This window comes from Lepidochelys kempii, chromosome 14 (genome assembly GCF_965140285.1).
Source record: "Lepidochelys kempii isolate rLepKem1 chromosome 14, rLepKem1.hap1, whole genome shotgun sequence".
Lineage (NCBI taxonomy): Eukaryota > Metazoa > Chordata > Testudines > Cheloniidae > Lepidochelys > Lepidochelys kempii.
In genome coordinates this window covers 16871847-16898612 of record NC_136393.1, presented here as the reverse complement: position 1 = coordinate 16898612, position 26766 = coordinate 16871847, and the positions used below count along the sequence as shown (strand labels likewise).

Below are 26766 nucleotides of genomic sequence, written 5' to 3'. Positions count from 1 at the left end.
GCCCCGGGTCCTTTAAATTGCTGCCCAAGCCCGGCTGCCGGAGCCCCGGGGTAGCGGTGGCAGGGCTAGGGTGGTGCTTTACAGGGCCCGGGGCTCCGGCCACTGCAGGGAGCCCTGGGCCCTTTAAATCGCCAGCCTGAGGAAGCCGGTCCGGTCCGGCACACCATACTGGACCATACCAGCTTACTTTCACCTCTGGATGAGGGAAACAAAAGGTTACACATAAAACAAAATCATAGAGACAAAACTTAACAGGCTAACCTCCTGTCTAAAGAAGTCTTATCTCACCCAAAGTCTACTGCAATGTTTCCAACCAAATCTGGTTGTGATCACATTTTCATGAATGTAAATGCACTGCCCATTTACTTTCTAGGTGCAGGATGCTGGGGTGTCTTTTTTGTTCCCCAAATATAGTCCAGCAAACCTTTGAAGCATATCTCCATATAAGGTTCTCTTCCCCCACTGTGTTTTCCTTTCTGAAATTCTTATAGTCTTTCAGCATAGACAGGGGATGGGAGACCCACTGTGAATGAGACAGTACTTAATTTACTTTTCAACAGCGAACTCAGTGAATCAACATCCCTTATCTAACAAAAAGCCTGCTTGTCAGCTCCGCCTTGATCCAGACTTTAAAACATATTTTCAGTACATGTACATAACTCCAACAGTATCTGTACATACATGTCACAATGATATGAATGACCAGTAAGAACTCCCATGACATTCTTTGGGGAACCAGAATGAACATACCAGAATCAGGATCCTGTAACCCGCCTTGCCAGTTGTTATTAAGGGGTTCTTGGATCACAAATGGATCCCCAAATGAAAGTATTAACTTTGTCCCCATAGAAATCACGGTGCCCACTGCTCCAATGCAGCCCCCTCTGGGGTGGAGAGCAGCGGCTGGCAGACCAGCACAAAGTGACACTGGGTAGCAGGTTATGACAGGAAGTTAAGGACACTTTATTCAGCTAAAACTACACAAAATTTCACTAGGCAGAACTTAATTGCTCACGTTAGATTTTGGCCAGCACAGGGGGGATGACATCCCCAGAGTCTTTTACAAAAAGTGTCAGGGGATCTTTAATGAACACATGTCGGGACCTCAAATTTTAGATTTCAAGTGGGTTCTAGCCCACGAAAGCTTATGCCCAAATAAATTTGTTAGTCTCTGAGGTGCCACAAGGACTGCTCGTCATTTTTACCCAAAATATGATCCATCACTCAGCCCCTAAGGATGTATAGATTCCGATAGTGAGTCTCAGGGGAGAAGCAGTGCTTGTTACTGACTCACCATCTCCTGCACATCTTGCTTCACTGGGTTTTCCCCTAGAAATCATCCACCCACCTATTATGCCACGCTGGCCCTGTGTGAATTTAGGAGCTGTGACAAGCTCTAAACCTAGAGCAGTGTAATGAAGCTGCCGGCAGAGAAGGAAAGACCTGAGTCGCTAGAGGCCAAACTGCTAGAGGTTAAACAACACTTTGCTGTTGATACAGTATTTGTATGAATGGCAGCAGGCCTATAGGAACATCCTGCACCGTTCTCTTCGCTGCACTCATAAAAACCGAGCAAATAGAATTAGGTGTGTCCTCGTTAGCACAAGAGAGGAGACTGGCAGCGCTTGCCCACACAGCGCAGAGTTTCCTCTGTTGGCGAAGCAGCGTCAAGTGGGGCTTTGCCCTCCGTCCTTCCTGCTTTGCCATTGCTGGGCTCAGAGGGTTGCGGATGCCTTCTAGGCCTCTGCCAGACCATTAGTCTTCATTTGCAGCTTTCAAAGCTATTCAGGAAATCCACCTGTGCACAGAGGCGGCTAGTAGCTGGAACCTGCTGGAACCCACACACCTTCTGCTTGTGGTGTTGTCTCATCTAGTGGCACCGAGACCATTTAAAGAGAGAGATCACATGAGTCAGCTCTACAGCCTTAGCTAAGAGTGAGTTAGCTTTTAGCTTATGCGGTAGAGGCTCATGCACTAAGCTCCCAAGGCCCCACGTTCGATCCCGCCGCTGACTGGGGTCTGTCGGTATTACACTGGCACACACCGTGGTTGTCCCCATTGCCTTCAGTATTCACCAGGCTGGAGTCTGATCTCAGTGGAAGGCAGTGGAGTTTCTCAGAATGTACAGCTGAAATCAATGGGAGCTGTGGGTGCTTAGCACCACTGAAAGTCCAGCTCATACTGGTTCAATGTCTCTGTTTCCCCACCTGTAACATGACTTAATACTCATCTAACTCAAGAAGAAGGAGGCTCTGGTGATTATAGCCATTAAATGCGGGTATCGCTCAGGAGCCCTGGGTTCTATGCCTAGCTTTGCCACAGACTTTCAGTGTGACCTTGGGCAAGTCACTTCACCTCTCTTTCTCATCTGTAAAATGGGGATAATAATTCTTCCTTTCTCCCACTCTTGGCTATCTTGACTAGTTAGATTGTAAGCTCTTTGGGGTCAGCGGTTGCCTGATTGTGTGTTAGTGGCACTGATCTCTAGGTGCTACCTTAATACAAATAACAATAACTCACATTAGTGGAGTGAGGCCATAGTGCTAGTAAAATTATCTGAGGAGCCTTGGACAGTAGATGCTGTCAGCGTGCAGAACCAGGGATGAAAAGCTCACAGACACAGAACTATCCAGGCAGCCACCCAATCCAGTTTTTTCCCTATGTTCATGTGATGGTTGAGTAACAGACTCACATTCTGTGTGGAGGGGCCACAAAAGGGGACGTGTAACTCCAGCCAACCCATGGATTAGACTGAACACATCTCCCTTGTGGTTTGTTGACCTACCACTGGGTGGCAGAGGTGGGAGTCTCATGGATCCGAAGGCGACTGGCTGTGAGCGTCTGGCTGTGAGCGTCTGTGGCCCCTCCATGAGCTTTCCAAAGAATGCCTGCAGCGTTCACAGTCAAGGGTATGTCGCAATGATTTCCCTGCGTATCTGAAAAGTGCTGATGAGCATGAATGCAGGGGAGGCTTGAGCAGCTGCCCTACAAGCATTAAGGTGCCTTTAACTAGCGCACTGCCTTGTGCAGAGTTTAGTTAATCTTCCAGTCAATGCTATAGCCTCAGAACTCAACCCACTGTGTACTGCAGTAATCCTTGACTAGGCTGTAAAGCTTCAGGGATGTGAAGCTGCACACGGAAGCTTGGGGCTTAAAGCCAACTTGCTGCAGGAAGTAACTAGATTTTGGGAAGTTTCTTCCTGCCAATCAGCACTCACTTTGCTGAGCTGCCCAAAGTGCAGCCTGAAGGGGTGATGTGGCTTGTGAGATTTGCTACAATGCCGGCCTAAGGCAGCCTCCTAAGCCCAGGGCCCTAACTTGCTGGAAAGGAGGAATTGAGCTGGGTGTAGGCGGGATCAAACCAGGGAACCGCTGAAGCTTAGGGTTACCGTATTTGAACATTCAAAAATGAAGACACTCCCCCCAGCCCCACCCTAACGCCACTCCTTCCCCGCCCCCATTCCAACCCCTTCCCTAAAGTCCCCACTCCAACTCCGCCCCCTCCCTGCCCATTGGACCCCTTCCCCAAATCCCCGCCCCGGCCCCACCTCCTCCCCTGAGTGCACTGCGTTCCCCCTCCACCCTCCCAGCCATGCGAAACAGCTGTTTCGCAGTGCAAGCGCTGGGAGCAAGGGGGGAAAAGCGGGCACTCTCTCAAGTGATCAACATTCACTTTCTTTCTTGAATGATCAACTCTTCTTTGGGGAAAAATAATAATGGCAAAATCCTGGACGTTTTTAGATATTTAAAAATTCCTCCCGGACGGCAATTTAAGAACCAAAAAGCTGGACATGTCTGGGAAAATACAGCCGTATGGTAACCCTACTGAAGCTAAATGCATGAGCCTCTACTGCATGAGCTAAAAGCCATGTGGCCCTTAGCTAAGGCTGTAGAGCAGACTCATTAATCTGTAAGTGGTCTCGGTGCCACTAGAGGGGACCCAACACCACACTCAGGAGGTGTGTGGGTTACATAAGGAAGGGCTGGCCTGCAAGTTGCATGAGATGCAACTTCTGAAAGAGCAGTGCTGCAAACAGCCATATAGTCAGCTTGTGCTCAAGATCAGCCAGGCCACAGCTGCTCTTTGCCTGTAACGGTAGGGGAGGATTGAACTGATCAGGTGCAGGGTTCTGTTGTCACTGCACGCAAACAGGTGACTCCTGGTCATTGCAAGTAGAAGCACACTGAAGGGAGTGATGCTTTTATCTTCAGTTTTTAAAACGGGTTAATTCAGAGCTGACAGCTGCCTGCACTGTGGGAAGAGATGCAGAAAGCAGGGAGGCATGTAACCCAGTGGAAGCAGCTGTAAAGGGATGTGCACCACGGTGACTGACTGGGAGGCTGAAGTGGGGAGTGGCTCCAAGGAAAGGAGGTGTGGTTAGGGCCTGGGCAGATATGCACATTGAGAGCTCGTGCAAGGGGATGTCCAGCTGTGCATGGCATGAGCTCTGTGTCGAGGAGCATAAGGCCATGGAGGCCTCATTCAGGGCAGGGGGCAGCAAGCCCATTCAGCAAGACCTGGTCAGCCACTGCATCATAAAACCATAATGGCATTTTTCCGAGACAAGCACAAGTGCCCCTGGGTGGGTGGGTATTCTAGCTCACCCTGCGTCTGGAAGACTTTGGCTCTTAGCTGCTGCAGCATGAAGACCCTAGTTCAGTCCCTGATGTGGCGGCCAAGATGGTGGCCATCATGTAACCCTAGTCTGCTTCCTTGCAACCCTGTCTTCTGTGCTTCCAGCGCTGCCCCGATGCCGTGAGGGCCAAAGCCACCAAGTCTGCCTGGCTGAGGGACCTTTTCCTGCCCAACATCACGCTCTTCATAGACAGGAGACACTTCAATCACAGCGAGTGGGAACGTCTGGAGCATTTCAAACCACCGTTCGGCTTTATGGAGATGAATTACTCATGTGAGTCCGGCAGGGGGATGCTGGGCTGGGCTGGGCCTGCTCCCTCCCTGATGCTCACAAGGTGCCCTCTCCCCACTTGAAGTGCAGGGTCAGAACTTCCGAGCTGGGACACACCCTCATTGGGCAAACACTGGTTCCTCCTGCTGGGACAGGGAGGTGTCTTCCACTTCTTTGTCAGTTCCTGGAGCAGGCTAGTCCCCTCCATCAGCTCCCAATTTTGTGCTGATTCTGAGGCATGGGCCCTAATTCACCACTGCATTACGCCCATATAACCCCACTGAAGTCATGGCATTTCACTGAAGTCAAACAAGAGCAATGCAGTGGTGAATCGGGCCCATGGTTTCTTTTCATTGCAAAGACTATGGTGTTTTTTTTGATGGCTCCTTTAGTTGAGGGACTCTTGAAGTAAATAGTGTATTTAGTATCCAAGAAGGTATGGGCAAGTATACCAATAGGCAAGGCAGCAGCAGCCATGCTAGTTAGGATAACAGTTAGGTGAGCTGTCAGCCCTCATGCTCCAGGCCATAAACTGATTGCCAGTTGGGGTCAGGAAGGAATTTCCCTCCATGGTGTATTGTTGCCTTCCAAAGATGTGGAGGTGTTGCCTCTGGAGCATCCCATGTGGCCGCTGTTAGAAACAGGATAACAAGCTAGACAGCCCACAGGCTGGTTCACATATGGCACTTTCTCTGTGATCCCTTCCCAGCCTGAGAGCTCTCCCAAAATGCCCCATTCACTCATCCTCCTTGATGGAAAACCACCTGTCTGTGTTCCAGTGGTGAAGGAGGTCATAACGATGCTGCCACCCAACCCCTACCAGCAGGTCCTCTTGGCCAACAACACCAGGCAGAGGCCGACCTGTATCAGCTGTGCCGTGGTGGGGAACGGTGGGATATTAAACAACTCTGGAATGGGCCAGGAGATCGACTCCCATGACTACGTGTTCCGGTAAGAGATGCAGCTTCCTGTTACTTTCCTTTCTCCATCATGCACTTTTCTTTATCCCCCCACTTCCTTCTACACCCGTCTACTGCCTTTATAGAGATGATCCTACAAAAAAACTCCAGAGCCATGTTTTAACCATGTTTCCAAATCATTGCTACTGGCCTGCAAAGTCCAAGGCTAAATAACCTTTGTGCTCAACCTTATTCAAACCTCCCTGGTCTGTAGTTCAGACTGGAAATCTCATAGGGACAGGCTTTATTATGCTATTCCCAGGTCGTCTTATTTCTGGCAGGGACAAAAAAGTATAGCTGTGGCTGTGGTATTGTGTCACTTCCAGTGCCACACTGGGACCCACAAGTGCAGAGATTGCAAGTGAAAATGGGGGTGGGAGTCCAAAACAAAGTGCGAACAGCATGTTTCTGAGCCTCAGGGAAGGTTCCATCTGGATTCATTTCCTGCTGTGGCTGTCCACCCCAGAGTGTGAGGTGGTTCCTAGATGGCTCAGGTTCAACGGTAGTTTTGGCTCAAGGTTATTTTGGCCAAACCAGTTCCCCCAGTCCTGCTGTGAATGCCAGCCCAGTGATTCAACCAATACGCTGCTGACTTTGCAATTCTGTTTGATTTTTCTGGCCCAGGGTGAGTGGGGCCGTGATCAAAGGTTACGAAAAAGACGTGGGAACAAAAACGTCCTTCTATGGATTCACAGCCTTCTCCTTGGTGGCCTCTGTTGTGACGCTGGGGAGCAAATTCAGCAAGATCCCAATGGGAAAAGTAAGTCAGGCACGTGACGTGTGTACACGTGCCCTTGGCAAGGTGCTGCTTTGCCTTAGGCCTGCGTTTCTGATCCTGACCCATGTGAAGGGCAACAGGGCAGAGGTAGCATCTGAGGTCACAGCAGAGTTAGCCCAGGTCTGGACGCCTGGGTCTGGGAACCCGAGTTAGCCCAGTCAAGTGTCCACACTGGCAAGGGACACTTGAGTCATTCCAAGTAGCTATGGCCAAACTGGTGCTGCACTAGCCCAACTTAGGTGTGAGGGTACAGATCTACAAAGGTATTTAGGGCCCTAACTCCCACTGAGTGAGGCACCTTGGAGGAGCTGGGCTTAGGAGTGCTGGGGGGGTAGCCCAGGGTTCTGAGCACTGCACTAAGCTGTGTCGCTCTAGTTGTTTTGCAGTGTGCTGTGGAAATGCTCTGAGCCAGCCAACACAGTAAAGCAAAGCACCCCTGGCTTGCTACGCTCCTCACTTCCATGGCCTCTGTCCCGGCTGGTAGCACGGCATGGATCCAACTCGAGACCGTGACCTGTTCCAGCTGTTGGCATTAATGCAACTCCATTCTGCCCTATATCACTCCAAGGTAGAGGCTTTTGGCCTGCAGCCACCTTGTGCTGTGATTTTTGTCAGCTCCCTTAGCTGAGCGGAGATGGGTTGGGTCAATACTTGGATGGCAAGTCTTCATGGAACGCTCAAGTGCTGTAGAGAAGCTATGTTGGATCACTCTTCCGTCTGAGTCAGCCATGACCTGGCATGGTGGTAGGATTCCATGCGATACTGGATGTGCCTCTTTGGGAGGAGACATCATACTGAGGCCCTGACCATCTGTGGTCATTAAACATCTATTTACATTTATTTTGGCAAGAGCTAGGCACTAATCCCAGTGTCATGCCCGGATTATGTTTCATCTACTTATCCACCCACCTGCAATTTCAGTTTGAAATAGTGTTCTTCACTTCCTATTCTAAAGCATTGGCAGTGTTGTTCTAGGCTGCTAAACAGCTACTGTAATTAATCCCAGAGGTGGATGATGTGATCTGTGTTCATAGCTGATCACTGTATAGCGGTTTGGGCACCTTCGAGATGAAATATGCCATACAGGTGTGAGATCACATTACTGAATTTTGCTCCGATGTCTGGGTTACTGGGGGAAATCCAGTGGAAGCTGTGGGGTGGAAGTTGGCCTTGGATCACTTTTCAGTTCAATCGAATCTAATTTTTTCTAACTGACTTGAGAGGTTGTCAGTCTGGGGGTTGGGAACAGACATCGGGGTCATGACTGGAGCTGAGTGAACAATTGATTTTTCAGTTCTGTGGCCAAACTGAAAAATCTCCCCAAAAACTAGTTTCAGGTCGACCTGAAACAATTTTTGTTCATTTTCTCTTGGGGTGGTTTTTACTGTTTTTTGTTTGTTTGTTCTTTATAATAAATCTAGCTACATTTCTAAATGAAACATTGTTTTAAAATGTTTCCAGGTGATATAATTAGCAACAAGTGACCTTGGCTCTGTGCCCAAGAATCATAGCGAATCCGGGCTCTTGTTTGCTATTAATTGTTAATGCTCATCTCCCTCTCATGTCAGCCACTAACTCTTCCTTGGTGGGTTTTCTAGGAGATCAAGTACCTTCACTTCCTGGAGGGCACGAGGGATTTTGAGTGGCTGAAGGCTCTCCTGCTGAACAAGAACGTCAGGAAGGGATTTTTGGATGAGTATGGGTAAAACAGGCTGCCATATACCCTGTCCTTGAATAGTGAAGCTTGCTGCAGCCTCACCTCCCTTTGTGCAGAGCTGCATGAAAAATTCCCCTTGTAATTTCATTTGGAGAAGTCAGACTTCCCATCTGCTCCTTTGTGCATTGCTGCAGGAACGGCCGTCACATGCTGCCCCTGAAGTGGCTGCATGTCAGTGATGGGTGTCTGAATGCTGCAGCCTGTACATCAGTAGCTTGTAAAAGACTTTGTGATTCTCCTGAATGAAATGTGCTGTTTAGAGCTGCGTGAAGTTTTTCAACTGAAACTTTTTTCCAGCAAAAAAACTGCAGATTTGGGTCAACCAAAATATTTCCCAAGTTTGTGCAGATTTGGGCAAATTGTTTTGATTGAGGAAAAACCAAAAAAGGAAAAATCTGAAAACGTGGAAACATTTATTTCATGTTTTTTGACATTTTCAAAATGAAACGTTTTGACTTTTTGATTTGAATTCACCTTTAACCATATTCATTTATTTATTTTAACTTAAAGGGGGAAAATCTCTCAACATCAACATGAACCATTTCCTTCTGGGTCAATCTACACATTTTATTCAACCCCAAACTAGTATTTTTATAAATTTTTTGATGCACTGAAAATTCTAAAACAAATTCAGTTTCAGTTTGACACTATCTGAATTTTTTCTTTGAGCTTTTCAGAGCTGCTGGTGACATGAAAAACCCATTATGGGCACATCTTTATTGTTGTTATTTTTTCCTTTTTCCCCCATTGAGGGATCAGGGCCCCATTGTTTTAATTCCTGTACACACATGCCATGAAAAGATGGCCCCTGCCCCAAATTGCTTATATTATAAAGCTACAAGAAGGTGAAGATTTTGCGCTGTTCTGGGAAATGCTCCAGAATAAGTTAGCATAATTTCTGTCTGTTTCATCTCTTAGCAGCTTGCATGATGGGGCCTGATTATTTTCACAAAGTGAAATGTGTGGTTAGAGCACTCACCTATTTCCATTCCTTTCCCTAGGCCCAGACCACGGGACAGATTCAGTAAGGATTTCAATCTGGACAATTATCTGGTCATTCACCCTGATTTCCTCAGATACACGAAAAACAGGTCAGTAGCAGGGGGTTATTTGCCATGGCGAGTGCCATTTGTCAGACTGTCTCTGAAAGGCTGCTTGCTGGGTTCTGTCTTCTTCATTCTTTCATCCCCACCCTCTGCCTCACAATCCCAATCATATAGCGGGTGAAATTGACTCCCATACAGAGAGCAAACACAAGTAATACTTAAGCAGAACTTCAGTGTCGTCTAGCCCTCATGCTGGCCCTCTACCAAGGAGTGGATTTCACCCATAAGAAGCTGAGAGGCGGAGAGGGAATGATTACAGGGCAGTTTGCTTTTCAACATACAAGAGAAAAGAGTATTGAATTTGGCCCATCAGAACAAATTAATGCCCTGATCCTGCCAATGGATCAGTGTAGGTGGAACCCCTGCATCCATGCAGAGTTCCTCTGAAGTCAAATTGCAGGATCAGGGCCAAATTGTCTGGTGTCCTGCTTTTGACAGAGGCCAGTGCTAGATATTTCAATAGAAACCATAAACCCCCTAAAATGAACTTTCTTCCTGACCCCTCCAGCATTCTATGTCCTGAAGGATGAGGATGGATAATTTTTTATTACTACGCTAACTAGTGTGATTGCCACTGCTATTCTTTTATAATTGTCTAATCTTTTTTAGAAACCTACAAAGTGATTTGCCGTGGTAACGTCCACACGTAGCAGGTTCCATGTGTAGGAAAAACTACTTCCTTTGCCCCCCCCTTCAAAACATGTTGCCTTTCAATTCCTTTGAGTGCCCACCTGTGCTTAGATCCTGGGAAGGCAAACTGCAGCCCAAATGGACCATCCTTTATTTTACAGACATCAGCCATAGCTCCTCTGACTCTGCTCCTTTCCAAGCTAAAGAGTGCTAGAACTTTATTGTTTCCTATCTCGTGTCTCTGATCAATGCATCATTACACAAAACACACAGGGCCCCCAACAGCTTTCATTCCCCTTCTCTGAGCCTCTTCTACAACTGCTCTTTGCGTCCTACAAGTGGATAGGATCATGGGATACCTGACCAGTGCAACGCCCCGTAAATGCTATCCAGGAGACTCCCTATGTGTCTGTGTGCATCATACCGTCATGGATGAGATCAACTTTAGACACCAGCCCCACAAAGCCAGTATTTCTGATGGATGGGGCACCATTGTTGCAGCCATGTGTGGCAGTCCCATGTTGTTTTCAGAGGTGGTACTTCCTGATGAGACTCCATGCATCATGGAGCTATTCATTCACCCAATCTTCAGGACAAACACCCCACCCCTCTGTGCGGGGAAAGGACGGTAAGTCCTGTTAGGCACCTGGGGGAGTAATTCTGAGCTCTATAGAAGCACATAGTGAGCCCAGAGTCAGGATGAGTCAAGGCTTGTTGGAGTGCACAGTGGCAAATTAATCACAGGGCCCATGCTCAGGGGCACTGGTCAACTGGGGGCCCCCAGAAAAAATCCACTGCCCAGAACTTGGGCGGCCAGGCAGGTGGGAAGCCCCCATGTCCTGACCCTGCTCCCCAGCAGAAGCCGCGGGATGCAGGAAGACCCAGCACACCCCACTCCGACCCCATCCCTGGTAGCAGGTGTGGGACAGCAGGGGAAGACCCAGTACCCGCACACCCCACCCCCGAGTTTGTCCCTGGCAGAAGCAACAGGGCAGCAGGGGAAACTCCCATGCCCGACCCACACTCCAGCAGAAGCGCCAGGCAGGTGGGGCAGGAGAAGCCACAGTGCCCCAACCCTGGTCCCGCCGCAGAAGCACGGGGAGTGGAGGGGGAAGCCCCAGCATCCGGATCCTTGCTGCGGCCCTGATGTGGCACAGGGACAGAGCTTCTCTGGTCTTGGGGCCACATGATGGGGAGGGCAAAAAGGAGTAAACGGGTTGGGGGCCACAGTGGGGGGGGCAGAATCCGGGGGACCCTGGGTGGGTCAGGGATGGGGCCCAGGGGAAGAGGCACAAAAGGGTGGGGGTCATGGGGGGGACTGTAGGTGGAAGGGGTGGGGAGAGGGCCACCCACTTACTCTGCCTCAGGGCCCCAGGAAACCGTAATCTGCCTCTGGGAGTGCAGCATCTCAGAGGGGTGGAGGTGCATGTGGGTGAGAGAGACCCCCCAACTTTCCAGCTGTCTGGCCTGATTTTGTGGTTGGACCAAATCAGTGCTTAATTTGTAATGAAAGAGGTCCTGGGGCTCAAGCAATTTTTGTACTTTCATAACTGAAGCGGCAAGCCCAGAGGTGCCGGGGCTATGAACTGCCAAGCCTAGATGTGCCAAGGCTCAGCCCTGGCAAGCCCTGGCACAAATTAAGCACTGGACCAAACCTGAATCAAAGGTTGGCTGACCCTTATCTCAATGTTGAAATGCTCAACATACTGTGGGTAGCACTGGCCTTCAGAATGTGTGCATCATGAATCAGACACAGGGGGAGGGACAGGCTGCCTCCCCAATCAAGCCATCACACCTGGAGACCATGCTCCTCCTTCTTATGTCCTGCTGCAGGTTTCTGAGATCCGAAAGTCTGGATAAGTCCTACTGGGCACTATACAGACCCACCACAGGGGCCTTCTTACTGCTGACTGCCCTCCATCTCTGTGACCGGGTAAGGACTCCAGAGGGCTACTGATCCCCACCACACTGCCTGGGATGGGCAAAAGGCAGTGTCCCGGAGTCCCTAGCCGGTGAGAGGGAGCTTGTATGGTGGATTGAGCATGGGGCTGGTAGCCAGGAACTCCATTCGAATCCAGCTCTGCCACCGAATTCTTCTCTGGGCTTGGGTTAGTCATTTAGGGCCTGATTTTCAAAAGCACTGAGCACCTGCAGCTCCTGTGGGCTTCCTTTGGGGTTGTGAGTGCTCAGCACTAAGGAAAATCAGGGGCCCTTAACTTTGCCATTTCTCCATCTGAAAAATGTATTATAAGCTTCATAAACAACGAGAGTTTGGACCCTGTGAAAACTGAGTGAGGAACTCACAATGGGGCCTAATCATAAAAATGTATGGGATAGGTGCTTCTTGCAAAACAGACCTGTCTGTCAAACCTAGGATTTTACTCCTTGAAGATTTAAGTCTCCTGATTATATTGTCTCAGGAAGATCATATTCCTGAAAGACCCATGGGAAAGGCACTCAGCCTCTGGGTATGCTCAAGGACGGGGGAAGGAATGGGATGAAGGGGCATGGTACGAGTCATGCATCAGCACCTGGGTTGGCCAGTTAAGGAACTACATTGCAGACTGACCTGGTGGCAGACAGTCTAAGTGTCCCAGTGACTTGGGGACAAGACAAATGGCAAAAACACCCCTATGGGTTAAGAAGACCTGACCTGATCCTCCTCTTGTGCGGCTGGGAGCGTAACTCCCCTGACTTCCAAGGCATTGGTGTGAGAGCAGAAGGACAATCTTTGGAGTGAAAGTTCCTAGCTTGGTCTGGCTGGAACCCTACATACAACAATCTGGGAGGCAAACTGCCCCTTGCCTCAGCTGCAGGGACCCCACACTTACCTCTCCATTTGGAAGCAGCTCCCCTCTCTGATAGCCATGCCCTCCAAGCTCTGTTTCCCCCACCCCTCCAGCCCCGGACTTCCACATTTCTGAAGCCCTCTAACCCATTGGACTCTTCTGGCTTTTCCAGGTGAGCGCCTATGGCTTCATCACAGATGGCTACCAGAAGTATTCGGATCACTATTATGACAAGGAGCGGAAACGTCTGATCTTCTACACCAATCATGACTTCGATCTGGAGCGAAGGGTGTGGAAAAAACTCCACGATGCAAATGTCATGAAACTCTACCAGCGATCCTGACCTGGGGCCAAAGGGACATTGGTTGGAGAGTTTGACCCTCTCTGGCAAAAGGGTCATATGGGAAAGAAACTTGAAAGGCAGGGGTGCGTCCTGACTTCAAGTCATATACTACTTCTTTTCATGAAGTTATGTTAATTCTTTGGCACGGAAATCTTCTGTCTCAGGGCGTTGCTTCCAGTAATATGCACCCCATGCACCTCGGCAACAGGCCAGGAAAGAAGCACTAAGCAAACAGCAAGGACCTTCCCAACTCAGACCACACATGTAGCCGGTGCAGGGCTGATTGTTACTGTAGGGGCTACAAAAGCCATTGTCAGTTCTTTGGTTTGCAGCGCTGTCATTGGGAGAGAGGATTCCAAGTTGGAGGGATCTTGAATGTTTCCATCTAGAAGCCTTTTGCTAGCAGCAGACATATCTATGGAGTTCGGAACTGGCATTCAGCTGGGTTTCTTGGGAGAGGTGCAGCAGTCATTGGGGACAGGGAGTCTGCTTGGACTGCTGTGGTGAGCCCCAATTGCATGGTGCATCAGGAGTCCCATTTAACACCCCTGCTTGAGCCCACAGAATAACCATTGCCCTGCTCCCCACTCTTCTGCTGCAGCTCATGTGTCCCCATCCATCCCTCTGAGTAATTGGTGGGAGATTGTTTTGGGGAGGGGGATTTGTTCCTGAGCTCAGCCCAAGTCGGTCCAGCCCTGATTGTCCCACTCTGGTTTAGCTCTTTTTTGCCTGTGTGCAATTAGACTGCTCCCATCGAAATGGGGCTAGTTTTTTTCCAGGCGGTTACCAATATGGTCTAATGGTTAGTGCTTGGGAATTTGGCACCAGGACTCCAGGGTTCAATTCCTGATTCTGCCTTGTGATCTTGAGAAAGTCACATATCCTTTCTTTGCCTTGGTTTATAGTCAGTAAAATGGGTATAAAAAGGTTTTCTTTCTTAAGGGACTTGTGACTAGGGCTGCATCAATAACTGGCTTTTTGGTTTGCTGGCCGAAAATTGTTTTGGTTTGACCTGAAACAAAAATATTTTTTTCAGCAAACTGAAAAAAGTGAAAAAAAACCATTTTATTTCAGGTTGAAAAAATGTTCCCATCAACCCAGCAATAAATATTGTGTTTCATTTTTGAGTTTAACCTTTAAAAACATGAAGTAAAATTCTAAATGAAAAGTTGTTTTGAACTGAAAAAATCTGTTTCTGTTTTGGGGGATTTTTTTGTTTGTTTTTGCTTTTTTAGACCAAAACAATTTGGTGAGTTTGACATGAATTCACGAAATGTTTCAGTTGACCTAAACCTGCATTTTTTTTTTAGCAAAGAAAAGTTTCAGCCCAAAGATTTTGCCCAGCTCTACTTACGAGGCTGAACTAGCAGAATAGCTCTGGGAGCTCCTCTGGCAGAAAATCCTAGAGAATGACGCTGTATTATCAATATAATACTCTTAGCTCTAGACGTTTAGGCCACATCTACATTAGCACTTATGTCAGCAGACTTTTGTCGCTCAGAGGTGTGAAAAAGGCACCCCTGTGAGCGACATAGGCTTTGCCAGCAATAGCACTCGTTTGCACAGCGGTATGTTGGTGGGAGATGCTCTCCCACTGGCATAGCTACCGCTGCTCATTGGGGGTGGCTTAATTATGCCGGTGAATGGTGCGTGGGGTAAGATGATCTGTTCTTGCTGCAGTCAGTGGGCCCCATCTGATGAATCGTCCTCACTCGTTTGGGGCCCAGTCCTGTTCTAATGGGTGGTTGAGGTGCTCAGCACCTTGTCAGACACGCTCAGGATCTCCTAGGATCAGGCACTCACAGCAGTTAGCACCTCCCAGATATTTCAAGGCAAACGATTGTGGTAATTCCTTGCCCCGCCGCTCATCGCTGAGTGTCATATAGAGATGGCAAAGCTGGGACCTGCTATACGCTAGACGGGGTTTGCAGCCGAACGACGCAGCTGTGTTTTGGCTAGGGAGGCTTTTGCTCATTGCAACCTCAAGAGAAACGTGTTTATTTCACTCACCCGCACGCACGCACGCTCCAGCAAACCCAACCACTTTAATGCTCTGCAGAAATTGGTGGCGGGAGGGGCAGGGATGTGGGGACGTTCCTATTAACACTCTGGCTGCGAGTGACATGACTTTCCTTTACCAGGCCGTTCTGCAGGACCACGGAAATGCCACTGAGGGAAGCACCTGAGTTCTAAGGGGAGGAATTTCAGATCTGTTTGGCAACGCAAATTGTCACCGTCATCTGGCCAGCTCGACCCAGAGTTGTTTCACTATTTTTATACATATGCTTTACAAAGGGTGACCAGCTTCACACCTTGGTCTGTCAAACCATTTATTCGTGTTTATGAAGGCTGGGTGTGGCCTCTGCTGGGGGCTCCCTGGGGCTTTTCAGCTACCCTTGGGATCCCCATTGGAGTTGAGATGAAACGTGCAGTGTCACCTGTTGTGAATGTTTTGCACAGCCCCCAAAGCTGCTCTAAGGAGACAATTCCCGGCACACCAAAGCTGCACCTATCCAGCTTGACCCTTTAAAGGTCTGATCCAGAGCCCACTAGAGTTAATGGAAAGACTTCTATTGATTTCAATGAGCTTTGGATCATGCCTTTAGCCCTTCTAGGGTACTGTGACTGGGTCCTGTTTGTCAGTAATCCCTCAGTTGTCTGGATCTACCCTGGGCGTGGGAGAAATGTACTGGCCTTGTCTACATTAGGATTAGCCCACCCTCGAGCCAAGCGTAGGCAGGGGTAAGTTCCACCAGTGCAAATCAAGGCTTTGCTTGTACCACGCAGGACTTTACCATGTGCTGATGGCAAAGTGGTTTAAAGGTGTTTCCTTTCTCAGTGCAGGGAGTCCAGATCAGCCGCTATAGTCCAGGTGTGTATTCAGAAGGAGGGAAGAGAAGGTTTAAATCCCTCCCCCCTGTAGATGAGGCTGAAATAGGGCTGTGTAGGGTGCAGGTGAGGACAGACGATATCCCTCCAAAGATGCCAGCATACCACTAGACCCGCAGGTCTGACTCTCTTCTCTTATACCCAGTATAGCTCCAGTGGAGTTGTCCCTGATTTACATCAGTATCAGAATCCAGCCTGACCCCCACCCCTGCACGCTGATTGGGACAATCTCATCTTCCATTCTCAAAGGAAGCCCATTCTCATGCTGAACACGCCTGGCTTTCCCAGCCCCGGCAGCCCGCCCCACTCTTCTTGGGAAGGCCCCCCCCCAGACTTTGAGCTCTCAGGAGGGTGGCAAGGAATCATTGTTCCTTACCGGCAGTGTCTGGGCCATGCCGAATCGCTCCAGGTTGCTAGGTGACCGTCTCTGCGCTGTTATTCTTCAAAGTGAATAGGGCCTTTTTATTCCCAAGAAGTTGAAAGAAGTTTCTCTGTCGCCTGCCCTCCCCTCCTCCTCTTCTCTTCCCTCCTTTCTTTTCTCTGCTGGCAAGAGGGGATTAGGGTATGTGGGGGGGGAGGGGTACAGTCACCAATGAGGGCCAGAAAAGCATTAGCCACAAGGCCCAGCCTGAGTCAAGGGCAATCCAGGGCGCCGGGCTAGGAACACTGCAAATGGCTGGTGCCCAGGGGCCTTTCCAACACTGGGCCTCAGGCACCCTTCTCAGCAGGCACAAGACAGGAATCCTCCCTTTTTACAGCTCACCACCTGACCCCCGTCCTCCCCAACAAGGCTCACATCAGCCCGTGTCTCCTCGCCATAGCTAATGTGGGGTACACTGTGGCTATGGTGGGGAGAAGATGGATGAGCACGAGGGGCCTTAACACATGAGAGGCCGACAGAGCTGGATGGGGAAGGACGTAAGTGTAAGCTCCCCCGCGAGCCAGTCCACAAGGCTCTGCCAACGGAGGCTCCAACCTGCACCCCTCCTGGTCTGGACCCCGCATAGCTCTGGCCACACAGTGCAGGGCTAAGGTGTCATTCCAGTCCTGAAACCCCACACAGCTCTGTCAACACACCTCAATCCTCACCTGCCGTGACCCCAGCTATTGCAGTCCTGAAACCCCACACAGCTCTGCCAACACACCCCAGTCCTCACCTGCAGTGACCCCAGCCATTCCAGTTCTGGGTGCCCCACACAGCTCTGCCAACGCACCCCAGTCCTCACCTGCAGTGACCCCAGCTCTGCCAACGCATCCCAATCCTCACCTGCCGTGACCCCAGCTATTGCAGTCCTGAAACCCCACACAGCTCTGCCAACACACCCCAATCCTCACCTGCAGACATTCCAGTCCTAGGTGCCCCACCCCAATCCTCATGTCAGGATTCCTTCCCCACTCTGAACTCTAGGGTACAATTGTGGGGACCCGCATGAAAGACCCCCCTAAGCTTATTCTTACCAGCTTAGGTTAAAAACTTCCCCAAGGTACAGACTTTGCCTTGGCCTTGAACCCTATGCTGCCACCACCAAGCATTTTAAACAAAGAACAGGGAAAGAGCCCACTTGGTGAAGTCTTCCCCCAAAATATCCCCCCAAGCCCTACACCCCTTTTCCTGGGGAAGGCTTGATAATAATCCTCACCAATTGGTACAGGTGAACACAGACCCAAACCCTTGGATCTTAAGAACAATGAAAAATCAATCAGGTTCTTAAAAGAAGAATTTTAATTAAAGAAAAGGTAAAAGAATCACCTCTGTAAAATCAGGATGGAAAATACTTTACAGGGTAATCAGATTCAAAACACAGAGGATCCCCCCCTCTGGGCAAAACCTTAAAGTTACAGAAAACAGGATTAAACCTCCCTCTTAACACAGGGAAAATTCACATAAAACAAAAGATAAACTAATCCGCTTTGCCTGGCTTACCTATACTGGTTGCAATTTTGGAGACTTAGATTAGGATGGGTTGGAGAAGATGGATTTCTGTCTGGCCTTTCTCAGTCCCAAGAGAGATCAACCACGTAAACAAAGAGCACAAACAAAACCCTTCCCCACCTCAAGATTTGAAAGTATCTTGTCTCCTTATTGGTCCTTTGGGTCAGGTGCCAGTCAGCTTAGCTGAGCTTCTTAACCCTTTACAGGTAACAGGATGTTGCCTCTGGCCAGGAGGGATTTTATAGCACTGTATACAGAAAGGTGGTTACCCTTCTCTTTATATTTATGACACCTCACCTGCAGTGCCCTCAGCTATTCCAGTCCTGCATGCCCCACACAGCTCTGCCAACGCATCCCGATCCTCCCCTGCAGTGACCCCCGCTATTCCAGTCCTGAAACCCCACACAGCTCTGCCAACGCATCCCGATCCTCCCCTGCAGTGACCCCCGCTATTCCAGTCCTGAAACCCCACACAGCTCTGCCAACGCATCCCGATCCTCCCCTGCAGTGACCCCCGCTATTCCAGTCCTGAAACCCCACACAGCTCTGCCAACGCATCCCGATCCTCCCCTGCAGTGACCCCCGCTATTCCAGTCCTGAAACCCCACACAGCTCTGCCAATGCATCCCGATCCTCCCCTGCAGTGACCCCCGCTATTCCAGTCCTGAACTGTGCAGGGGTGAAGCCGTGTGTTTGAGGCTAGCACACATACTGAAGATGTGCGGCCTGACCTCATCTGAAAAAAATCACTCAGATCAGACACTAGAATCTGCCAGCTCCTTGGAGACCGTCAGCTATGCTTTCTTCAGGACAGGAGGCTGGACAGGGGCAGAGTCCAGCAGGCACGGGGAGCAGAGCTAGGGAGTAGGGTGGGGGAAGGGCGGCAGAGAGGATGTGAAGTGACCATTTCTCAAACACACAATTGGCTGGGCGGAACTGATTTGTCCAAAGGATTCGGTGACTGGTTACAAACAAACAACCCATTTCAAAGGCTGCAGGATCCACTTGTGAATGATTCACTAGGCAACAAAGAGGCTAAATTCGCAATAAATACCAAGTAGCTCCGCTATGGCCTAACACCCTTTCTCATCATGGAAAGTGAGAGTAAAACAGAGTGAGAGCCGGCAGGTTGCACTGCACACCTACACCTACTTGGCACAGTGACGGCCCATATGGCAACACAGGGTGCCAGGCAGCCAGGGATCAGGCCCACCGGCCAGCATGTGCCGCTCAACCCGGTCTGCTGTTACGCAGCGTAAGGGTGCGTTGTGGTGGACTGGCTAGCACAGTACGATGCAACGCACCACTCTGTGACGCAAGCTAAGGCTATGGCTACATGCGCGCTTTCGTCAATAGACCTCATGTCACTCAGGCAGGGCCAGCTTCAGGCACCAGCGAAGGAAGCAGGTGCCCGGGGCGGGCAATAGAAAGGGGCGGCACTCTGTCCGTTGTTGGGGGCGGCACGTCCGGGTCTTTGGCGGCAATTCGGCAGCAGTTCAATCGGGTTATTTTGTTTTGTTTCTTCGCCGCTTGGGGCAGCAAAAAAAAGCTGGAGCCGGCCCTACACTCAGGGGTGTGAAAAAACACCTCTCTGAGCGGCATACGTTCCACCGACCGTCACGCCCGTGTGGCCAGCATGACATAGCTCTCACCGCTCGTGGGGGGGGGTGGTTTAATGACATCGATGGGCGCGTGCGCTCACCCGTTGGCCTAGCATGGCTACATAAGCGATCTGCATCGGCACAGCTGTGTCACTGTAAGCTTGCTAGTGTCGACATGGCCTTACTCTGTGCCCAGGGTCAGCCCAGTATGAGTGAGCTCCAGTCAGAAAATCTTCCTCAGGTCTGTCTCCACGCAGGGTTGACAGGGCTGCGGTAATATGGTGAGACAGTCCATGGCAGCAGCTCTCAACAGCACTGTAGTAATATGACTGATGATAACATTGGCCAGTACGACAGTGCAATGTGATACCCCAAGATACACCACAGTACGGCACCCCAGGGCCAGATAAGCCCGGTCAGTGGGTACTTTTAAGACCCGATTAGCTGTCAGGGGTGGACGAGGTCCTGCCTCAGTGTGATGGGGGTGGAATGGACCAGAAACTAGAGGGCCTCGTGTATTCCCATCCAGCCCTACACGTCCATGAGTCTATGGTACTAGGCTACAGCACCATGTAATGCAAGAAGAAAAGGAGTACTTGTGGCACCTTAGAGACTAACCAATTTATCTGAGCATAAGCTTTCGTGAGCTACAGCTCACTTCATCGGATATATGCATCTGATGAAGTGAGCTGTAGCTCACGAAAGCTCATGCTCAAATAAATTGGTTAGTCTCTAAGGTGCCACAAGTCCTCCTTTTCTTTTTGCGAATACAGACTAACACGGCTGTTACTCTGAAACATGTAATGCAAGCACTTCTTTGTAAGGGTCCAGAGTGCATTTTTTAGGTTAATTCAGAGGCTCCTCCCTCATGGAATTATGCCCAGGGAATTAACAGCCTCTGACTATTCCCTGCACTGGTCAGATCCTAGTGCAGATTTCGGTAGGTTCCCCTGCTGTAGGAGAACTTTCCCCACCCCAGGATGCTTGGTATCTTTCTAGTTTGAATGTGACCACCAGGAAAGCCTCTGTTTATTATTTGTTCGATCTTTGGGCGGGGCCCAGCTATTTGGTCTATGTTTATCCAGCACCTAGTGCAGTGGGGCCCTGGGCCAGTTGTAGGGCACTGAGGTTCTTCTGCAACACACACGACAAATAATTAATACATGTTAAACAATATTTAGTATGGACATTGTCCAAGGTGCTGTACAAACACAGGACAGGCAGCTGGTCCCTGCCCCAAAGAGCTTCCAATCCAATGGGTGTATGTCTAATATTTTAGAGTTAGCACAGGAGACCAGGCATCAGGATTCCTGGGTTCTGTTCCCAGCTGTACTGCTCACTTGCTGTGTGACCTTGGCTTAAGCCTCTGTGCCTTCTGTAAAATGGGTGATTTATACCTAGCTAGCTAACTGGGCTGTAGCTATGCATCTATCACTCTGACATCTCACACACTGGGCAAAATTCATCTCTGGCATAAGTCCACTGGGGATGAATTTGGCCCACTGAGTTAATACCCCCCTGAAAATGCCCCTCTGGGGTATAACGGGCAGGTAATACTGGGAGTGGAGGCAGGCGACGTGAGCTGTTTTTGCACCTGAGATGCACAGCAGGTGGAAAGCCCATTTTGGAAATCCCCATTCTCTGCTGCAGAACTGCCCAGGGCCTGGACTGCTAAGCTCTCAGAGAGGACGGATGGCCTGGTGGTTAGGGCTCTAGCCTGGGGCATGAGAGACCTACGTTCGATGCCCTGCTCTGCCACAGACTTCCTGTGTCACCTTGGGCAAGTCACTTAGCCTCCCTGTGCCTCAGTTCCCCGTCAGTGCTGTTAATAGTGGGGGACAGCCCTGCCCTCCCCACAGAGGTGCTGTCAGAATAAATACCCCAGAGGTTGGGAGGCGCTCAGATACCACAGCAATAGGGACCTTAGACAGGTAAGCTCCTGCTGTGTCCTGACCCTGAGATGTCCCACTGCACTGTGGATGCCAGAGAAAGCTTCTTTCTGCTGTCGGAGGTATCACTACACTTGGGAAGACAAGAGTCCACTGTAGGTGGCAGCTTTGGAGGAGGCCCCGTGTTGGTTCCCGGGCTCGGTCAGTGCTGAAAGCTCCATACTGCCAGTCACCACGCACTAATTCCTGGCTAGGAAAGTGAAGACCCCTCACTGCTCTGCAATGGCGAGTGGGCTGCCCTTGCTTTGCTCCTGCCCCTTGGCATGGGTGCCACGCACACCACAGCGCACAGCCTTCTACTCCCTGCTGGCAGCATTTCTCACAGCCATGGGGAAGGATCTGCATTCCTCCCTGTCAGGCCTTTAAATAGCACACTGCCGTCTCTGGCTCGCCGACGTGGTAGCATTCATCCAAGGCCACGGGCTGCCAACCCACGGGGAATCGTGTGGGAGGGAGAGGCATGTGACCAAAGCTGTCCCAGGTCTAATTCGCAGAATTAAAAGCACATGTCCCGGGGGGGCTGGGGGCAGCATGGAATAGGTGGGGCTGGGAAAACCCTACAGACTCTGGCTTATGCCCATGGATGACCCCTGTGTGGATGGCTGGGTGTCCTTCCTTCCTGCTAACAGGCCCATGCTGCCACTGGCTTTAGCTTCTGTGCCCTACCCGCCTTGCTGAGAGGCCTGGTGGGCAGGGCCCATGCATCCCCTTGCTCCCACTCTCTTCTCCAGTACTTGGGGGGGGGGAATAGGGTATTCTAGAGGTGCAGCTCCCCCTTCTGCAGTCCTTGGCGGGGGAGGGAGCTGGCCCCATCCTGCTCCCCTCTGCACCATGCCATGGAGAGGAGCATCAGGACACGTCTACTGGAGGGGAATCTGGGTTGGGGAGTGCGGATGGGGTGAAACCAGCCAGTCAGCACACACCATTCCAGCTATGCAGCACTCCCCACCCCTGGGTGGTGCTAAGCCAGTATTCCCAGCCCCTCTTGGGTCGGCAACAAAGTGCCTCATGGGGGTCAAGAGCAACTACTGTCAGAAGCAGTGAGCGGGGCTGTTGGGCTCCATAAAAGAGCCCTGTCGTGTCCTCCTGAGTCCTTGCTGTGACCTGGGGCAGAGCAGGGGAACCCCCAGTGGATCTACAGCTCTGCAGTGCAGGGCAGTCAAGGTGCTGTTGAAGGAGACATCCCCCGAGCCTCCTGCCCTCTAGGGCACAGCCCATCTCTTCCCGGATGTCTCTGCCTGAGGAGTGGCCCTGAGGCTGTGTGTTTAGCTTATTTGAGGGTCAAAGGGCCCACAGATGTGGGTTACAGTAATTCCTCACGTGGTGCATTGTGCCCAGTACCATCTGGGATGGGAGTGTTTGGAGGGATTCTCTGGGCAGCCTGTGACACAAGCCAACAAAAGACAGGAAATTCAGCATTAAGGCCCCCAGCTGCCCATGTATACTTAACCTCCCATGGCTCTGTCAGCATTTCACGCTGGTGTGAGCTAAGGGCACAGCCCCTGTACATGTAGTTTGACACAGCTGTTAACCACTTGTCTGCTGCCAAGCACACCAGGGATGCAGGAGCCTCAGGCAGATGCCCCCACGTCTCCTGGACGCCATGCATCCCTGGAACCTCTGTGCTTCAGAACAACATCACCGCAGCCCACTGCTGTCCAGCAGCTCCGGGATAATTCACAAAGGAAAGGGTTAATGGATGTTTCTTACCCAAATGTCTCGGAGACATGAACCACCTAGGCAGCGAAAGAGCCCCGACAACGTCTATTTATCTAACAAGGCTGGGATGTTCAGTGTAAGGGGTGAGGTGCCCAAGCCCCACTGAAATTCAATGGAAATTGGACACCCAGGAGAGAGGAAGGATGGTCCAGGGGTGGGGGCCCCAGCCTAGGCGCCAGAAGATCTGGGTCCCAGTTCCCGCTCTGCCACAGACTTGGTGTGCGATGTTGGGCAAGACGCACCGACTCCCTGGGCCTGAGTGCACTATCTCCAATGGGTTTCCCTCCCTCACATGGGTGAGGAGGACAAATGGATTGAGAGATGCTCAGATGCTATGGTAATGGGCGCAAGTAGCAGCCTCTCACCAGCCTCCTCAGAAAGAGCCACCTCCATTGCCTTGCCTCAGGCCTTGTGCACTGGAAGTGTGAATTGTATCTAACCATCCACTGGGGGTGTTTTGAAGTAAATACCATTCTCTGTGCGACAGCCCGAGTACAAAACATCTTCGGATCATGGGCACCTTGTTTTCTTCTGGCTCCGAGGCTGGCTGAATGGTCAGAGAGAGAAAACATTCCTCCTCAAACATTAACCCTTTTTTTCAGTACTCACAGGGCGTTAGTACAGCTGGCGCACTCAGCATATGATCACAGATTAACTAAGCCTCCCAAGCCCTCAGCACGGTAGGGAATATTAGCTTCATTCGATATGTAGGAAAACTGAGGCAGAAATGTTCAATGACTTCTCCAAGGAGTCAGTATAAGACCCAGGACAAGCTTAGGACTTCCCATCCCCAGGTCTACACTGCCGGACCAGCAGTCTTCTTTAGTGTGGAGGGTGTTTTGTCTAGACTGGAGGTCAGATGGAAGAGTAGGAGCCGGGGGGTCAGGACTCCTGGGTTCTATTCCCATTCTGCCACTGACTCACCAGGTTTACTGCTCCAAGCCTTTTTCTCCATCTATAACATGGGATAATAAAAATATACCTACCAACTCAGGAGGGGTTCTTCATTAATGCTGTTATGCTATTTTGAAATCTTCAGATGAAAGTCACTGTTGAAATGCAAAGTATTATTATTGCTCTTATGCTTTTAATGCAGCCTGTGAGCAGTCCAGCACTGTCCTGAGCATCTCAGATCCTGCATATTAGGTCTTGCTCCGCTTTATGTCCACTGTCACTATAATAGTGTCACTTGGGACTAATGATCTTCATGCTCAGTGTGTCCCTGAATCCATAATGTCTGGTCACTTTGGTAAAAAACCACCCCAGAAAGCTAGGGAACCAACCCAAACACAGACTTGATGTTTCATCCAGCCAAAAGGCCAGCAATCAGTACAGGTCCTTGGAACACATGGGAGCTCTTATTAGCAGTCAGCGTTTTACATGTGCTGATGACTGCCAGATCTCTGTGACCCATAATCATCTCTTCATTATTATTCATCTTGCAGTAGCACCGAAAGCCCCAGCTGAGATGGAATGGAGCCCTGGAATCCACTCCCTCCCAACTAGCTTTCAGTTCCGGCTGGTGTTTTGCAGGATGCTTCCGCCCATAAATGCATGCCCCTTTTCTGGTGGGTGAGCTGGCAAGGGGCTGTTAGACACATCTTCCCCTGTTTGTGCTCCTTATGTGTGCTATTGAAGGGCCTTGCATAAGCCTCCCGGGACATCTGCTATCGAATCTGTCAGTATGCTGCAGCATTGCCTTCATGAGCACCATATGCTCTGCTTTCTACAGCAAGGTTGACAGAACACAAGCTCCATCGCTCCAGATTTTGATCTGGAGGGAGATTTCCTCATGCCAAATTTTCTGCAGTTGGCTGAATGCACCTCTTGTCTCTGCTGAACAAACTGGATCCACACACAGTCCTCTGGGTGATGTATGGAGATCACCTTCCCCCAGCGTGATGACGCGTCACCGTGCAGCATGCGAATTCAGAGCTTTCCAGCAGCAATTTGCTACCAACAGCCACAAGATGCAAAATGTTCTTGTTTTTCTCTCTCTAGCAGCGTCACTGGCTTTGTTTCCAATAAAAAGTCATGGACAAAAACGAGACTCTCTATTTTTTATCTCGATTTCTTCTTCCTGGATTAATTTTTATGTGGCAACTTCAGTATTAAGAGACTAGTGCTCAAAATTTTACACTTATTCAGCTCCTAGATAAACATCACTTAATTTCTGGACACTGGCGTAATGCATCCTAGCCCAAAAGAAGTAGTAATCCAGAAGGAAAACAGCGAGTATCATTTTTACCCAAGGCTATGTCATTTCCTAGATCTAAGTACTAACAAAGTCCACACAATTACTTGGAACAGGCTGCATAAACCAAGCTCTGTTAACAAACAAACAGGGAGCTGCCAGATTGACAATCTGACGAGAGTGCGTAGGGCTCAGGGAACGAATGTCCCATTTGCAGACACATGAAAATAGGGGGTTCCAAACTGCTTCAAGGTACATTAAGAAAAGGAGTACTTGTGGCACCTTAGAGAGTAACCAGTTTATTTGAGCATAAGCTTTCGTGAGCTACAGCTCAGTTGTTTAAAAATGTAACAGTCTCCAATATTCAATTAACCAAAACTTGTTTTCAAAAAATATCAGGATGTACTGTGCAACAACTTGCAATCGCCCTCTTCCTGTGCATTCAAGTGGGAGCTGGATTCCCTCTGACTCCTGCTCAACTTCTCAGCCTGGAGCTCCTGCTGGGAAGTATCAGTAAAATGATACTATCTACTGAGAGCACTGATCACAGTTATGGGGATCATGAAAGGCTGTCAGGGATTGCTAGAAACTCTATTGATAATGCACCTCTTATACGACGGGCCTGATTCTCCTGGCACACCTGCTTTATACTGATGTAACTCCATTGACATCCTGATGTATTCTTACATAACGGAAAGGAGAATCGGACCATATACCCATCTAGAAAATATATAATTAACTATGCAAGGTATTCCTTAATCCCTGTAATTTTCCTCCACGTTTCAGAGTGATGCATTCTGCCTTCGATGGATTGCTGCATTCTCGTTGCTCTGTATGAACTCCTTCTCATAAGTTCAAAAACATCAGCAAACACAAGCTCTACATAACTTTTTATGAGTGTTCCATCAGATATCGAGGCACCGTTCTAAGTATAGGGCTTGAATCTGCCTCTTTGTCATCTCCCAGGCATGCATACAAACATCTGGGTAATTTCTCTGCTGCATAAGTCTCATATGGCATCTAGCCCCTTTGTAAGGCTTCTCTGCTCCCTCAACTCTTGGTTTCTCAGGAACGCAGTAGCATCTTGTGACTCTCCATAAAGCTGCCCATCCGTGCTGTGCAAAGCTCTCACGTAGTCAACAAAGCAAAGCAACATCATGATGCAGCTGCTATATCACCAATAGTGAATGGATGAGGGTGAGTGTGTGTGACCATGTGTCAATGATTGTGTGCATCAAAGAGGTAAGTGTGT

The 26766-nt window shown here is 49.8% G+C and overlaps 1 protein-coding gene across 3 annotated transcripts in view; it reads left to right on the top strand.

The window, feature by feature from the left end:
- ST6GALNAC1 (ST6 N-acetylgalactosaminide alpha-2,6-sialyltransferase 1) overlaps positions 1–14336 on the top strand; it is a 48420-nt gene extending 34084 nt beyond the window's left edge. For all 3 annotated transcript variants that reach the window (XM_073311073.2, XM_073311074.2, XM_073311075.2), the window contains exons 3-9: positions 4742–4910; positions 5687–5858; positions 6491–6626; positions 8243–8346; positions 9363–9452; positions 11931–12030; positions 13059–14336. In XM_073311073.2, the coding sequence (XP_073167174.1) occupies positions 4742–4910; positions 5687–5858; positions 6491–6626; positions 8243–8346; positions 9363–9452; positions 11931–12030; positions 13059–13229 (942 nt within the window). In that variant the 3' untranslated portion in view covers positions 13230–14336. The remainder of the gene's footprint in view (positions 1–4741; positions 4911–5686; positions 5859–6490; positions 6627–8242; positions 8347–9362; positions 9453–11930; positions 12031–13058) is intronic.
- The last annotated feature ends 12430 nt before the right edge of the window (positions 14337–26766 follow it).